The sequence below is a fragment of the Procambarus clarkii genome, chromosome 1 (genome assembly GCF_040958095.1).
Source record: "Procambarus clarkii isolate CNS0578487 chromosome 1, FALCON_Pclarkii_2.0, whole genome shotgun sequence".
NCBI lineage: Eukaryota > Metazoa > Arthropoda > Malacostraca > Decapoda > Cambaridae > Procambarus > Procambarus clarkii.
In genome coordinates, this window is record NC_091150.1 from 38,267,774 (window position 1) to 38,284,862 (window position 17,089).

The 17,089-nt window shown below is 44.3% G+C and overlaps 1 protein-coding gene across 4 annotated transcripts in view; it reads right to left on the bottom strand.

Annotated features, from left to right (window-relative positions):
- LOC123769473 (cardioacceleratory peptide receptor) overlaps positions 1 to 17,089 on the bottom strand; it is a 46,767-nt gene that overhangs the window by 12,613 nt on the left and 17,065 nt on the right. For 2 of the 4 annotated variants that reach the window (XM_045760776.2, XM_069335292.1), the window contains exons 2-7: positions 16,637 to 16,740; positions 16,050 to 16,143; positions 12,886 to 12,981; positions 12,130 to 12,315; positions 10,944 to 11,057; positions 10,350 to 10,530 (exon numbers count right to left, since the gene is read on the bottom strand). In XM_045760776.2, the coding sequence (XP_045616732.1) occupies positions 10,350 to 10,530; positions 10,944 to 11,057; positions 12,130 to 12,315; positions 12,886 to 12,981; positions 16,050 to 16,143; positions 16,637 to 16,740 (775 nt within the window). Of the gene's footprint in view, positions 1 to 1,009; positions 1,169 to 10,349; positions 10,531 to 10,943; positions 11,058 to 12,129; positions 12,316 to 12,885; positions 12,982 to 16,049; positions 16,144 to 16,636; positions 16,741 to 17,089 lie in introns of all 4 variants that reach the window. The other 2 variants (XM_069335191.1, XM_069335226.1) reach the window with 2 other exon arrangements.

Sequence of the window (17,089 nt, forward strand, 5' to 3'; positions counted from 1 at the left end):
GGTGGTGGTAGTGTTATGTTGTCAGTGGTGGTAGTGGTGGTAGTGCTATGTTGTCAGTGGTGGTAGTGGTGGTAGTGTTATGTTGTCAGTGGTGGTAGTGGTGGTAGTGCTATGTTGTCAGTGGTGGTGGTAGTGTTATGTTGTCAGTGGTGGTAGTGGTGGTAGTGCTATGTTGTCAGTGGTGGTAGTGGTGGTAGTGTTATGTTGTCAGTGGTGGTAGTGGTGGTAGTGTTATGTTGTCAGTGGTGGTGGTAGTGCTATGTTGTCAGTGGTGGTGGTAGTGTTATGTTGTCAGTGGTGGTAGTGGTGGTAGTGTTATGTTGTCAGTGGTGGTAGTGGTGGTAGTGCTATGTTGTCAGTGGTGGTAGTGGTGGTAGTGTTATGTTGTCAGTGGTGGTAGTGCTATGTTGTCAGTGGTGGTAGTGGTGGTAGTGTTATGTTGTCAGTGGTGGTGGTAGTGTTATGTTGTCAGTGGTGGTAGTGGTGGTAGTGTTATGTTGTCAGTGGTGGTAGTGTTATGTTGTCAGTGGTGGTGGTAGTGTTATGTTGTCAGTGGTGGTGGTAGTGCTATGTTGTCAGTGGTGGTGGTAGTGCTATGTTGTCAGTGGTGGTGGTAGTGTTATGTTGTCAGTGGTGGTGGTAGTGTTATGTTGTCAGTGGTGGTAGTGGTGGTAGTGTTATGTTGTCAGTGGTGGTGGTAGTGCAATGTTGCCAGTTGTGGTAGCAGTGGCAGTGCCATATTAGTGGCGGTAGTTGTGCTAGTGGTGAAAGTGTTAATATGTTAACGGTGACAGTGGTGTAGTGATGCTAGTGATAGTAGTGAAGTTAACATAAACTGACATTAACAGCTACACATGAGATAAACCAATCAACACCATACATAAACTGATATCCCCTCACAAGATCGAGATGATATCACTACAACCACAATCATGCCAATCACCAATACCCTCGTCTCAGACTACAGTAAAGTTAGTGGGTTACAGTTAGTAAGTACCTGGCATTGTACCTGACAGAGGTGAGGGTGTGGCGGCGGCTGGAAGCATCAGACACAGTCGTGTACTCTGTACCGTAGCGCTGGAAACGGTGGACAGGTTCCAGCGGCTCCTGCGCGCATTCCAGGCAGGGGAAAGCGCGCCTCACCACCCATTCTACCGCTGGGATTCTTCTGCACTCCCGGGCAGGCAGGGGTAGGGAGAGAGAGAGAGACGCACACACACAGCTAATTAGGAGGAGTGGCGAGACAGAGATAGGTGGAGAGATAGAGCCGGAGAGGTGATTAAAGAGAGAGAGAGAGAGAGAGAGAGAGAGAGAGAGAGAGAGAGAGAGAGAGAGAGAGAGAGAGAGAGAGAGAGAGAGAGAGAGAGAGAGAGAGAGAGAGAGATAGAGAGACAGAGAGACATAACAAACTTTGAGATAATGAGGAACGATAAACACTGAAGACACTGTGAGAAAGCTACAGATGAACTCGGTGATAGATACTTAGAATCATCATAATATGATAACAGTTGGAAACAGATGATTACAATGAATAATATGAGGCACAGTCAGCTGGCGTCAGTCAGTTGGCGTCAGTCAGTTGGCGTCAGTCAGTTGGCGTCAGTCAGTTGGCGTCAGTCAGTTGGCGTCAGTCAGTTGGCGTCAGTCAGTTGGCGTCAGTCAGTTGGCGTCAGTCAGTCACATGGTCACCAGAACATTATGGAAAATGTTTTTATCTTGCAGAATAATTCCCAAGACCATTTATAGTGTGTTTGCACCCAATAAAACTTATAATCCCCAGTCGTACACCAGTGTTATGAATAATCAGTACAAGTCATACAATTCTAGAATGAACATGAATTTACAAGCGCAACGAAAACTTTTGTAAAAAAAAAAGTTATCTCGACTTCATAATTGTAAATGCAACTGCTTAGCAACGTCAGCCATTATTTTGTTGTCAGATTTACGGCAACTGAGCAGAATAATAATATATACTAACCAATATAACCAATTAACAAGGATTTATGTTTTTGGTAACATGCGAAAATACATTTAATTTTATTTCATTACGTTTACCGGCAGAGATTTTAAATATTTTACTTTTCACGCACAACTTGAACAAATGATTACAATATAATATTTTAGAAGTGAAGTAGAACTCTATATTAGAGGATCTTTAGCTGAGAAGAGAACCTGCAGCTAGGAGGAGGAAAAATATGACTTCTTCCTCTTAGCTGCAAACACTACAATCTTCCACCACCACAGCACCACAACCACCACACCACCACAACCACCACAACTGGGATAACACTGAATTAGGCAAGGGAATACCTGGAGGGGAGACAGCAGTCACAACCAGAAAGGAGGTTTGAAGCTGGAGGAATAAAACAAGTGGAGTCCCACAAGGTCCTGACCTGGGACCACTGCTGTTTCTAGTTTATGTGAACGACTTTACCCTGGGGAGTGAGCTCAGACATGCCAAAGTTTGCAGATGATGCAAAGCTGATGTGGAATGTAAAAACAGAGGAGGACTGCAGAAAGTTACAGAAGGACCTTGACCAACTCCAAGAAATGGGAAAACAAATGGTTGCTGAGATTCATTCCCAAGAATTATAATTCCCAAGAATTATAATGCAATGCAGATGGGAAACGGAGAAGAGAAACCAGGAGGCATTTACACCATAAGGAGAAGGCAGCTAATATATTCGGAAAGAGAGCAGGATTTGGGATTGGATATAATTCCAACATTACCATCGGTGGTACATATAAACAGGATATCATCGGCAGCATATGGGACGCTACCAAATATAAGGACATCGTTTAAAAGCCTAAATTAGGACTATGCAACACCAGTATGGAAAACACACCTTGAGAAATATAAAGCCAAATTGGAAAAAAAGTTCAGAGGTTTGCGACAAGATTGGGGCCAGAACTAAGTGGGTTAAGCTTCGAACAAAGACTGATGGCACTAAATCTCTCAACCCCTGAGGATAAAAGGAACAGAGAGGGGGACATAATCACGATATAAAAGATTACGAGGGGAGTATACAAGATGGATAACGACAGTATCTTCAATATGAGAGAAAACAGGACAAGAGGACACAGGTGGAAGCTGGAAACTCAAATGAGCCGAAGGAATGTTAAGGAAATATTTGAGCTCTGTACGAGTAGTCAACAGCTGGAATGAAGGGGAAGAAGAAGTTGAGGAAGCCTCAGCCAGCCTCAACTTTAAGGCCAGATTCGCCAAAGGATTCGAACGTCTGAACTGTTAAATTGTAACGGAACCGATTCAGCAAGGCTAGCAGGAGGGGTGTACAGAGCTAGATCTAACTCCCTAGTAAACACTGATAGGTAAACACTGACAGGTACGTATACCACCACAGCACAGCTAGCACCACAACCACCACACCACCATACAACCACTCCCTCCACCACCACACCTCAACACCACCACAACCACCACACAGCCACTCCCTCCATCACCACCACAACCACTCCCTCTACCACCGCAACTCAACAGCACTACTACCACCACAACCACCACACCACCACAACCACCACACCACCACGGACGAAGTCTTCATAACCTCGTTTTAAATCATGAGATTTTCCCCTCCTGTGACAGGTAATTAAAGCTCTCATTACATTTCTGAGAATGTGAGATTATGACTCTCAGTTCTAGATATTGCAACGTTTAGTATCTCAAATGACACTTAAATGAATTACTGAGCCGACAGTTGAGTCTGTGAGAGAGAGAGAGAGAGAGAGAGAGAGAGAGAGAGAGAGAGAGAGAGAGAGAGAGAGAGAGAGAGAGAGAGAGAGAGAGAGAGAGAGAGAGAGAGAGAGAGAGAGAGAGAGAGAGAGAGAGAGAGAGGATGAGAATATTCCCTCCACCTGCTAGGTCATCTAGTCATCACCGCTACTGTCATCATCACAGAGGACCCGCACTCATCAACACTGATAGTCTTCACTGCTATAAGGTCATATATGCCATGTGTAAGGACCACTAGCGCCATTTATGGAAGATATATTTTGCAATATCTCGAGGATTAGGCGGTGATAGTTCTCAATATTAGTGATATATAGAACTGGGTTTCTGTCAAGTTTGGTGTCAGTTAGTACTTATTGGGCACTGCTGATAGTGCGAGTGGCGTGTCCACCCCAAGGGCGGGGGGTATCGCCCCCCGGGTGAGAGGGGGGGTCAGCCCCCCGGGTGAGAGGGGGGTCAGCCCCCCGGGTGAGAGGGGGGTCAGCCCCCCGGGTGAGAGGGGGGTCAGCCCCATGGGTGAGAGAGGGGGGGAGGTCAGCCCCACAAGTCAGAAGAAGTCTTGTATATTAGATAGCCTCACAACTTAAACTTGACGATACTTAACAGAAGAAAAACAACATTACTCGAGACCTGGAACGCGTATTAGAAACATTTTAGAGGTAAACTACACTAAATCGACCTGTGAGTCGCGTCATCAAGTCATCAGTGCCGAGATGAAGCCGCTATGAGTTGTGTGAGGAGGCTGAGGAGTGAGGCAGATCAGGCAACGTGCGGTTTTAGTGAACTAGCATGCTTTAAGTGGCCCTGGGTCGTTTAGTACGGGGTTTACCTTACACGTAAGACATGCAAGAGACCTACTACTACTAAGACATGCATCTTAAGTACATGATGCTTCCACTTTGTTATGATAATCTGGGTGTTGGAAGTCAGAGATGTATGCAGAGAGTGAGTTAATATTATCTGCAGCTGCTCGGCTTGCTAGTCAGGGACTCGATAAAAAGTCTTATTAAAAAAAATTTAAATATAAAAAATCCTCCTTTAGGCAACTGTTGGTGTATAAAAATATTACTAAATATGGAAAAAAAAAATGATGGATAATATTTAAACAAATTTTGACAGTTAGACTTGCCGTAATTAAACTGTGCAGCTTTGTAAGAAAAAACTGTTATAAAAAAAAAGAAAGATATCTAAAGCCTAATTAGACTTACTGTGGAGAGCGTCATGGTCGTTTTTGTCGTGCTCCACTTTTGCCTTGTTTATGGAAGAAAACGGGAAATGTAGAAGGGGTAGCTGTGGTATTATTTTGTGAGAAAGACCGGGCTGGTGGTTACCTGTGATATTATTATCTTGGAGAAAACAATAGTATGTTGAGGGGGTAATGTTAATATTATTGTTTGGAAATGATATATTTATATATATATATATAATGAGGGAAAAAATAACAATTATAGAAGAATAATGGTACAAGAATTTCATCCAAACAAGAGGAAGACGTTTTTGAACCCCTATTTGTGAGTAAATGTGTATGTATATATATGTTGTACCTAGTAGCTAGAACGCACTTTTCGGCCTACTATACAAGACCCGATTTGCCTAATAGGTCAAGTGATTTTCTTTATTTTCAAAATATTGTTTCCAATTGGTTTATTTGAAATATTATTATTATATTATGTTAATAACATAAATTATTGACTTAGTTATGTTAGTTTAGATTAGGTTAAGATAAGTTAGGTTAGGTTGAGTTGGTTAGGTTCGGTCATATATCTAAGTTAGTTTTAACTTAAATTAAAAGAACTTAACTCATGCATAATGAAATGGATAGCTCTATCATTTTTACAAGAAAAAACACGAAAAATATATATATTCGGGAAAACTTGGCTTATTAGGCAAATCGGGCCTTGCATAGTAGGCCGAGTACTGCGTTCTGGCTACTAGGTATATATATATATATATATATGTCGTACCTAGTAGCCAGAACTCACTTCTCAGCCTACTATGCAAGGCCCGATTTGCCTAATAAGCCAAGTTTTCATGAATTAATGTTTTTTCGTCTACCAAACCTACCTAACCTAACCTAACCTAGCTTTTTTTGGCTACCTAACCTAACCTTACCTATATATATAGGTTAGGTTAGGTTAGGTAGGGTTGGTTAGGTTCGGTCATATATCTACGTTAATTTTAACTCCAATAAAAAAAAATTGACCTCATACATAGTGAAAAGGGTTGCTTTATCATTTCATGAGAAAAATATTATAGTAAATATATTAATTCAGGAAAACTTGGCTTATTAGGCAAATCGGGCCTTGAATAGTAGGCTGAGAAGTGAGTTCTGGCTACTAGGTACGACATATATATATATATATATATATATATATATATATATATATATATATATATATATATATACACATATATATATATATATATATATATATATATATATATATATATATATATATATATATATATATATATATATATGTCGTACCTAATAGCCAGAACGCACTTCTCGGCCTACTATACAAGGCCCGATTTGCCTAATAAGCCAAGTTTTCCTGTATTAATATATTTTCTCTATTTTTTTGCTTATGAAATGATAAAGCTACCCATTTCATTATGTATGAGGTCAATTTTTTTTTATTGGAGTTAAAATTAACTTAGATATATGACCGAACCTAACCAACCCGACCTAACCTAACCTAACCTATCTTTATAGGTTAGGTTAGGTTAGGTACCCGAAAAAGTTAGGTTAGGTTAGGTTAGGTAGGTTAGGTAGTCGAAAAACAATTAATTCATGAAAACTTGGCCTATTAGGCAAATCGGGCCTTGCATATTAGGCTGAGAAGTGCGTTCTGGCTACTAGGTACGACATATATATATATATATATATATATATATATATATATATATATATATATATATATATATATATATATATATATATATATATATATAAATTCAAGAAACTGAGGAGTGGGAACATGCTGAACGTTATCCTGTTCATAAACAAAATGAAACAAACAAGTGTTGTGTGTGTGTGTGTTGTTTACATCTTGAGAAGAGGAACAGTGGTGTATCAAAAGGTGACTGGTGCCCAGGAGCTAGAGCACGCAGGGAGGCACCCAATATTGCAACATGGGTGAGGTTGTTGCAACATGGGTGAGGTTGTTGACACATGGGTGAGGCTGTTGCAACATGGGTGAGGCTGTTGCAACATGGGTGAGGTTTTTGCAACATGGGTGAGGCTGTTGCAACATGGGTGAGGCTGTTGCAACATGGGTGAGGCTGTTGCAACATGGGTGAGGTTGTTGCAACATGGGTGAGGTTGTTGCAACATGGGTGAGGCTGTTGCAACATGGGTGAGGCTGTTGCAACATGGGTGAGGCTGTTGCAACATGGGTGAGGTTGTTGCAACATGGGTGAGGCTGTTGCAACATGGGCGAGGTTGTTGACACATGGGTGAGGTTGTTGCAACATGGGTGAGGCTGTTGCAACATGGGTGAGGCTGTTGCAACATGGGTGAGGCTGTTGCAACATGGGTGAGGCTGTTGCAACATGGGTGAGGCTGTTGCAACATGGGTGAGGTTGTTGCAACATGGGTGAGGCTGTTGCAACATGGGCGAGGTTGTTGACACATGGGTGAGGTTGTTGCAACATGGGTGAGGCTGTTGCAACATGGGTGAGGTTGTTGACACATGGGTGAGGCTGTTGCAACATGGGTGAGGCTGTTGCAACATGGGTGAGGCTGTTGCAACATGGGCGAGGTTGTTGACACATGGGTGAGGTTGTTGCAACATGGGTGAGGCTGTTGCAACATGGGTGAGGCTATTGCAACATGGGTGAGGCTGTTGCAACATGGGTGAGGTTGTTGCAACATGGGTGAGGCTGTTGCAACATGGGTGAGGCTGTTGCAACATGGGTGAGGCTGTTGCAACATGGGCGAGGTTGTTGACACATGGGTGAGGTTGTTGCAACATGGGGGAGGTTGTTGCAACATGGGTGAGGCTGTTGCAACATGGGTGAGGTTGTTGCAACATGGGGGAGGTTGTTGCAACATGGATGAGGTTGTTGTAACATGGGTGAGGTTGTTGCAACATGGGTGAGGTTGTTGCAACATGGGTGAGGTTGTTGCAACATGGGGGAGGTTGTTGCAACATGGGTGAGGCTGTTGCAACATGGGTGAGGATGTTGCAATATGGGTGAGGCTGTTGCAACATGGGTGAGGCTGTTGACACAGAAGTGTGTGTCAATTTCAGCAAGGCCATGACTGTTACTGTAAGTGTTGAGTGTGTTAGTGTTATTATAAGTGTTGAGTGTGTTAGTGTTATTATAAGTGTTGAGTGTGTTAGTGTTACTATAAGTGTTGAGTGTTAGTGTTACTGTAAGTGTTGAGTGCGTTAGTGTTACTATAAGTGTTGAGTGTGTTAGTGTTATTATAAGTGTTGAGTGCGTTAGTGTTACTATAAGTGTTGAGTGTGTTAGTGTTATTATAAGTGTTGAGTGTGTTAGTGTTACTATAAGTGTTGAGTGTTAGTGTTACTGTAAGTGTTGAGTGCGTTAGTGTTACTATAAGTGTTGAGTGTTAGTGTTACTGTAAGTGTTGAGTGTGTTAGTGTAAGTGTTGAGTGTTAGTGTTACTGTAAGTGTTGAGTGTGTTAGTGTAAGTGTTGAGTGTGTTAGTGTTACTGTAAGTGTTGAGTGTGTTAGTGTTACTGTAAGTGTTGAGTGTGTTAGTGTTACTATAAGTGTTGAGTGTGTTAGCGTTACTATAAGTGTTGAGTGTGTTAATGTCACTATAAGTGTTGAGTGTGTTAGTGTTACTAGAAGTGTTGAGTGTTAGTGTTACTATAAGTGTTGAGTGTTAGTGTTACTAGAAGTGTTGAGTGTGTTAGCGTTACTATAAGTGTTGAGTGTGTTAATGTCACTATAAGTGTTGAGTGTGTTAGTGTTACTAGAAGTGTTGAGTGTTAGTGTTACTATAAGTGTTGAGTGTTAGTGTTACTAGAAGTGTTGAGTGTTAGTGTTACTATAAGTGTTGAGTGTTAGTGTTACTAGAAGTGTTGAGTGTGTTAATGTCACTATAAGTGTTGAGTGTGTTAGTGTTACTATAAGTGTTGAGTGTGTTACTATAAGTGTTGAGTGTGTTACTATAAGTGTTGAGTGTGTTAGTGTTACCATAAGTGTTGAGTGTGTTAGCAACATTAGGTAATCAACAATAACCTTTGCCTCAATTCAGGAATGATAGAGTTTATGGAACTATAATTACTCAAATACTCATAATTAGCTATACACAAATCATCCTGGTGCCAGCCAAGTATGGCAAGATTGCACAATACTATATCTGAACATTTTATATCTACGTGTGGTAGAAATATTCTTATATATAGTTCAATATAAGGACTGTAATATATAATTATAATATATAGTTCAAGGAAGGACCGAAACGTCGTCCCTCTCACACATATATGTGGCTTGGATGACGCGTTTCAAACATGATAATCCCAGACAGAACCATCATCAGACTATATATATATATATATATATATATATATATATATATATATATATATATATATATATATATATATATATATATATATATATATATATATATATATAGTCTGATATATATAGTCTGACCTTTGCTGCGTCTTTCATCCTGAACTGAGGCAAAAGTTCTCCAAAAACACTAACAACAAATTAGAATATTAACTAGAATAACGAAGATATTTTGTTGTTGTTATTAAATTATAGTAGAAATCAGCAGACCAAAAGATACGTAAGTTTACATAGGTTTACATTGGTGAGGACGAGGGGGTGTTATAGCAAGCTTGAGGTAGATTACTCCACACACCTGGCTGTGAACTGGTCTACTGGGGTCAAGCTGGGAAACACGTGAGGTCACAGTTTAATTTATATATGGGTTTATATGTGTATATATACATATTTATATATATATATATATAGGAGAAGCAAGCTTTATTGACGGATTTTATAGTTTTTGTTCTAAGGAGGCTACGTGGGAGAGGGTTGGGTTGGTGGGAGGGGGGGGGGGGGAGGGGTTAATGGGTGGAGAGGGTATGTGCACACATCACAGTGCCACATCACAGTGACACATCACAGTGCCACATCACAGTGACACATCACAGTAACACACATCACGGTAACATGTGATGTGTGTCACTCCAGACCAAATAAGTATGCGTATGTGATCATCCCCAAAATAAGTAACACACTATATTTCTTAACGAAAAGTAGTGTTTAAGTGAGAATTATTTAAATCAAGAAGTGCCCAACCACCCCCGCCGTAGAGACCGGCCTCTCGTCGCCTCTGGCACCCACCAAACCATCGTCACTACGACTTAACAACTATGTACTCCACAAAACAAAAAAATGATAAACGAATAAGCTTAAAAAAAAACGCAGAAAAACGCAAAACATGGAAATTAAAATCACGTAGTTCTTTTACCCTACGAAACGAGGTAAAATAAAACTCGTTAGTCTGGTGAGAACAAACAGGAGGGAAGTAGGGAGGGAGGAATAGAGAGGGAGGGAGGTATAGAGAGGGAGGGAGGGAAGGATGGAGGGAGGTGGTGCATACCTGAGGTTGCGACAAATGTGTGTTGAGAAGAGGCAGTAGATGATGGGGTTGGCGGCTGAGTTGAGGGGGGCCAGGGACTGTATGAAGGTGGCCACGGCCACGTTGGTGGGGCTCTGAGGCACGTACCCGTACACCTGCAGCAGGTCGAACACGATGTACGGCGACCAGCACAGGATGAACACTGCCACGGGGAACCAAGGGACGGCTAGAGCATGTGGTGTGCACATACCATGCTGTGTGTGTGTACACACAGCATGTGGTGTACACACAGCATGTGGTGTACACACAGCATGTGGTGTACACACAGCATGTGGTGTACACACAGCATGTGGTGTACACACAGCATGTGGTGTACACACAGCATGGGACGTAAGACAAATATATACGAGGGTAGAGGTGATATTAAAACATAATAATATTATTACATCTATAATAATAATAATAAGTAAAATCATCTTATTGTGAACAAATATAAACATTTTAACACTATAAACGTTTTCTTTAACTATAAGGAGTACAAGGGAGGACTTTAAGGTAGGACTTTAAGGGGTACAAAGGAGGACTTTAAGGGAGGACTTAGAAGTTTGGACTGACCGAAGACAATGACGAGAGTCATCTTGACAGTCTTGATCTTGGCCTTGGGGATGAGGCCTCGGGAGCTGGCCCTCCGGGAGTCGTCCTCGTGGTGGCCGCCTCGCTTCTCTCCGTCTGCAGCCGTATACAAGGAGCACGTGTCAGTTCAGGCACGGAGGGAGAGAGAGAGAGAGAGAGAGAGAGAGAGAGAGAGAGAGAGAGAGAGAGAGAGAGAGAGAGAGAGAGAGAGAGAGAGAGAGAGAGAGAGAGAGAGAGAGAGAGAGAGAGAGAGAGAGAGAGAGAGAGAGAGAGAGAGAGAGAGAGAGAGAGAGAGAGAGAGCACTCTGGCAGATGTACAACACAGAACAAGAGTCACATCAGTAATTTAACCACTATACTCCCTGTCCCTTCCATTTCCATACAAGTCCTTTACACACACACAGCGTTTATATTCAATATTTTCCCGTGCGTGTCCCGGGCGTGCCCCGGCCGTGCCCCGGCCGTGTCCCAGGCCGTGCCCCGGGCGTGCCCTGTGCGTGAGTGTTGGGAAGTCCTGGACACGCAGGCTGGCCTCCTCCCTCGTCAGTGTCCCCTCCAGTAGAATTAAACCCTGTGATGGGTCACGAGAACCCATGTTAACGTGGTATAGTCAAGCACCCCAGATGACCAGAAGGGGTGTCTGGGGTGTAGTCTAGCACCCCAGATGACCAGAGGGGGTGTCTGGGGTGTGGTCTAGCACCCCAGATGACCAGAGTGGGTGTCTGGGGTGTGGTCTAGCACCCCAGATGAGCAGAGGGGGTGTCTGGGGTGTGGTCTAGCACCCCAGATGAGCAGAGGGGGTGTCTGGGGTGTGGTCTAGCACCCCAGATGACCAGGGGGGTGTCTGGGGTGTTATCAAGGACCCCAGATGACCAGAGGGGGTGTCTGGGGTGTTATCAAGCACCCCAGATGACCAGAGGGGGTGTCTGGGGTGTGGTCTAGCACCCCAGATGACCAGAAGGGGGGTCTGGGGTGTGTCTAGCACCCCAGATGACCAGGGGGGGAGTCTGGGGTGGGGTCTAGCACCCCAGATGACCAGGGGGTGTCTGGGGTGGGGTCTAGCACCCCAGATGACCAGAGGGGGTGTCTGTGGGATAATCAAGCACCCCCAGATGACCAGAGAGAAGGATTACACTCAGAAGAAGACCCCAGAGTGCCCAACACTCACTCTTGGAGCCGAGGGCCTTGCTGTTGACCGTCATGATCTTGCTCTTGGACCAGATGGTGTAGACGATGATGGCGTAGCAGGCGGTGATGATGACGGTGGGGAAGAGGAAGACGCTCAGAGCCACCAGTGTCATGTACAGCTTCCACTGCCACGCCTCTGGGAAGTCAATCCAGCACTGTATGGCCCCTGCAAGATGGTAAATGTGGATGAGAGAGAGGGAGGGGAGAGAGAGGTGAGACGAAGAGGGGAGAGAGAGAGAGAGAGAGAGAGAGAGAGAGAGAGAGAGAGAGAGAGAGAGAGAGAGAGAGAGAGAGAGAGAGAGAGAGAGAGAGAGAGAGAGAGAGAGAGAGAGAGAGGGAGGGAGAGGGAGAGAGATAGGAAAGGAGAGTAGGAGGTGGGGAACGTGCATCATGAGAAAAGGGAGATGGAATATAAGGAGGAGAATAACTGGGTGAGTGAGAAAGAGTTGGGTGAAGAGTGGGGAATGCTCACCAAGCTGTTGGGTGGACCTTACATGGAGTACATTAAGCTGGGGGAAGATGACTTAGTGTCTATTGGAGCCTCCATAAAGAAGACTAAGTTGGGGGGAAGATGACTTACCGTCTACACGAGCCTCCATAAAGAAGACTAAGTTGGGGGGAAGATGACTTACCGTCTACACGAGCCTCCATAAAGAAGACTAAGCTGGGGGGAAGATGACTTACCGTCTACACGAGCCTCCATAAAGAAGACTAAGCTGGGGGGAAGATGACTTACCGTCTACACGAGCCTCCATAAAGAAGACTAAGCTGGGGGAAGCGAATACAGCTGAGAGTAACCAGGCCACCAACACCAGCCTCCGGGCTCGCCGCCCTGTAGAGAGGAGTGAGAGTGAGAGTGAGAGTGAGGCTGATAGTGAGTGGAGAGAGTGGGACAGTGAGAGAGAGGTGTGTGTGTGTGTGAGAGAGAGTGAGGCGGGAAGGGGTAGTGAGAGTGATTTAAACATAAGTAAGCAACTACATGAGAGCATAAATCTGTCGATCCACGAGCCAGCTCCTAGCTATTGTAAATGAAGAGCTCTCAAGAGTATAGTGTCTTCCTGGGGCAGGGAAGGTGATTACATCAGACAACTCTCTGCCCACACTCTGGCATACACCCCCGGCAGGTGGGAGGTTAGTGAGGTGTGACAGCAGAACGCCTTGAAACGAAGACAAACAAATTTAGCATTAATATTTTTTAAATCTCTCCTGTCAAACATCTCCACCCACCAACAAACATCACAACCAAGTACTAACATACATCATCACCAACAGCGTCCGGTTATCCTTCACCAACCTGGATAACGATCCCTTCCGAGCGTTGTATATATCCTTCGTGAGACCTGTTATTGAGTGTGCTGCCCCGGCATGGAACCCCTACCTAATGAATCATAAAGCAAAACTAGAACAATGCAGGCGATGAGTCACAATAACGTGGCTAAAGTATGTTGACCAGACCACACACTAGAAGGTGAAGGGACGACGACGTTTCGGTCCGTCCTGGACCATTCTCACAATCGACTTGAAAATGGTCCAGGACGGACCGAAACGTCGTCGTCCCTTCACCTTCTAGTGTGTGGTCTGGCCAACAAAACTAGAACAAGTCCAAAAACATGCAGCAAGGCTCGTTCTTGAAGTAAGGGGCCGAGGCTATGTTGAAAGACTGAGGAAACTGGATCTCACTACACTGGAGGAAAGTAGGATTAAGGTAGATATGATAACGACGTACAAGATATTAAGTGGGGGACTGACAAAGCAGATATAGAAGCAATGTATAAATTAGGGAAATAGTAGAACGAGAGGACATATTTGGAAACTGGAAACACAGATGAGTCACAGGGATATCAGAAAAAAAGTTTTTCAGACTCAGAGTCGTAAATAATTGGAACGGATTAAAAAGGAACTTGTCGAAGCCACTTCGATCCACAACTTTAAATCTAAACGTGATGAGAAAAACTAGTGAAAAAAAGTCATTGCATTGAACTAATGATAGTTGAAAGACGAGGCATAATACCAGATGCTCGACCCTGGAAGCGCGCGCGCGCACACACACACACACACACACACACACACACACACACACACACACACACACACACACACACACACACACACACACACACACAGGGCTCTGAGAGGAATGATCTACGAGGAGAGACTACGGGAAATAAACCTCACCTCGCTGGAAGATAGAAGAGTTAGAAAGGGGGGGGGGATGATCACCACATTCAAGATTCTCAAGGGAATTGATAGGGGTAGATAAAGACAGGCTATTTAACACAAGGGACACACGCACTAGGGGACACAGGTGGAAACTGAGTACCCAAATGAGCCACAGAGATATTAGCAGGAACCTTTTTAGTGTCAGAGTGGTTGACAAATGGAATGCATTAGGAAGTGATGTGGTGGAGGCTGACTCCATACACAGCTTTAAGTGTAGATATGATAGAGCCCAAAAGGCTCAGGAACCTGTACATTAGTTGATTGACCGTTGAGAGGCGGGACCAAAGAGCCAGAGCTCAATCCCAGCAAGCACAACTAGGAAAGTAGAACTAGGCCACTAAGTCAGTACAAACAGACACATTGAAGTCTGAGAACCATACACAGAGACATCAGAAGCAAGGAACCAGTTGACAAAATGAGACAACACCACCTTTAAGAACAGAGAACTACCAAATGAACGAAGAACAGAAAATTTAACACCTAGATTCAAGTCCGAAGATATGTAGATACAACATATATAATACTGGAAAGGCCAATCAACAATAGAGTCGTGAACCACCTAGAAAATCCTGTCTGTTGATCCTTCAAGAATTCTATAGTAATAGCGGTAAATTAGATAAGGGAAGGAAGTAGATAGGGAAAAGAAGCAAACAAGGGAAAAGGAATAGATTAAGGAATGGATTGATAAAGTACATCGCCCCATATCCTCAGAAGACATGTGTCACAGTGATGTATGGGAAGAGGAACTTGGCAACATGAGGACAGTGAGAAAATGGAGTGAATTAGAGCAAGAGTCACTAGGAAAAACACACACACAAGGAAATGCGTAGAAAGTATAGAAGAGAGAGAAAAAAAGGTGCAGCTTTGAAGTCATTGCCTTTTAGCTACAAATAGCAAACAAGGTGGGGCTCAGGAGCTAGAGATCTATTCTAAAAAATAAACAATATTCAAGTGCGTATTTTAAAAGAGGGTACGCCCACGCACGCGCATGGAAGCGAGTACGCCCACGCACGCGCGTGAAAGAGAGCACACCCTCACACGCGCGTGAAAGAGAGCACACCCACGCACGCGGATGAAAGAGAGCACACCCACGCACGCGCGTGAAAGAGAGCACACCCACGCACGCGCGTGAAAGAGAGCACACCCACGCACGCGCATGAAAGAGAGCACACCCTCACACGCGCGTGAAAGAGAGCACACCCACGCACGCGCATGTTAGAGAGCACACCCTCACACGCGCGCGAAAGAGAGCACACCCACGCACGCGCATGAAAGAGAGCACACCCTCACACGCGCGTGAAAGAGAGCACACCCACGCACGCGCATGAAAGAGAGCACACCCTCACACGCGCGTGAAAGAGAGCACACCCACGCACGCGCGTGAAAGAGAGCATACCCACGCACACACGCACATAAATGGACTCATTGACGTAGCAGGCAAAAGGCGGCAGAGATCAAAATAGCTCCCTCACGTGAAACAAAGCGTTGACGGAGAACACAAACACAGCTGCACATATTACCCGACTCACATGAGCGATCACACACACACACACCATCAAACACACACCCCCACACCCACACACACCCACACGTACCCACCCCCACACACCCACACACACACCCACACGTACCCACCCCCACACCCACACACACACCCACACGTACTAAGAGAGTACTCACAGCTGCCGGAGAAGTTCATGGGATGGGTTATGGCGTCATAACGGTCAATACTGAGCGCCACCAGCACGTACGTCGAGGAATACGTCACCAACACCTGTGTGCCAAAGAAAACGTATCGAGAGACGCTATAAGTGTTCCACAGAAAACTGCATGACAAGGGAGGGTGTCCAAGCCACTCGTCGTATATAAATCTACAACTCTTATGTGTTTTAAAATATAGCAAAATTAAAAACTACAAATCAGCTAGTGTTCCCTTCTCAAAAATCTACCTGCTGGAGGCCACTGTACGGTGGACACCACCTGCTGGAGGCCACTGTACGGTGGACATCACCTGCTGGAGGCCACTGTACGGTGGACACCCCCTGCTGGAGGCCACTGTACGGTGGACACCACCTGCTGGAGGCCACTGTACGGTGGACACCCCCTGCTGGAGGCCACTGTACGGTGGACATCCCCTGCTGGAGGCCACTGTACGGTGGACATCCCCTGCTGGAGGCCACTGTACGGTGGACATCCCCTGCTGGAGGCCACTGTACGGTGGACATCCCCTGCTGGAGGCCACTGTGGGGAAGATGCTGTGGACTCACCTGGGCGAATCTGACGGCCTTGCAGCCAACATTTCCTGCGTTCCAGGAGACTGTGCTCTTCCACACGATGTCTGTGAGCACGCTGATCAGTCCCACTGACAAGTCTGTTAGGAAAATACAGGCAGATATATATATATATATATATATATATATATATATATATATATATATATATATATATATATATATATATATATATATTTTATTAAATATGACCGAAAAAGTAAGATTAATAATTCTAACACGAATTTTCTCAATCTTTCGTACATTATGCTTCACTGTTGGAGGTAAATCAAAAATCACTTCTCCAAAATTCATTTTTATTTCTAGTCTGACGCGACACGGGCGCGTTTCGTAAAACTTATTACATTTTCAAAGACTTCACAAATACACAACTGATTAGAACTTGCATTTCCCTGATTTTATATCTACTTTTGAGTGAGGTGGGAAGGG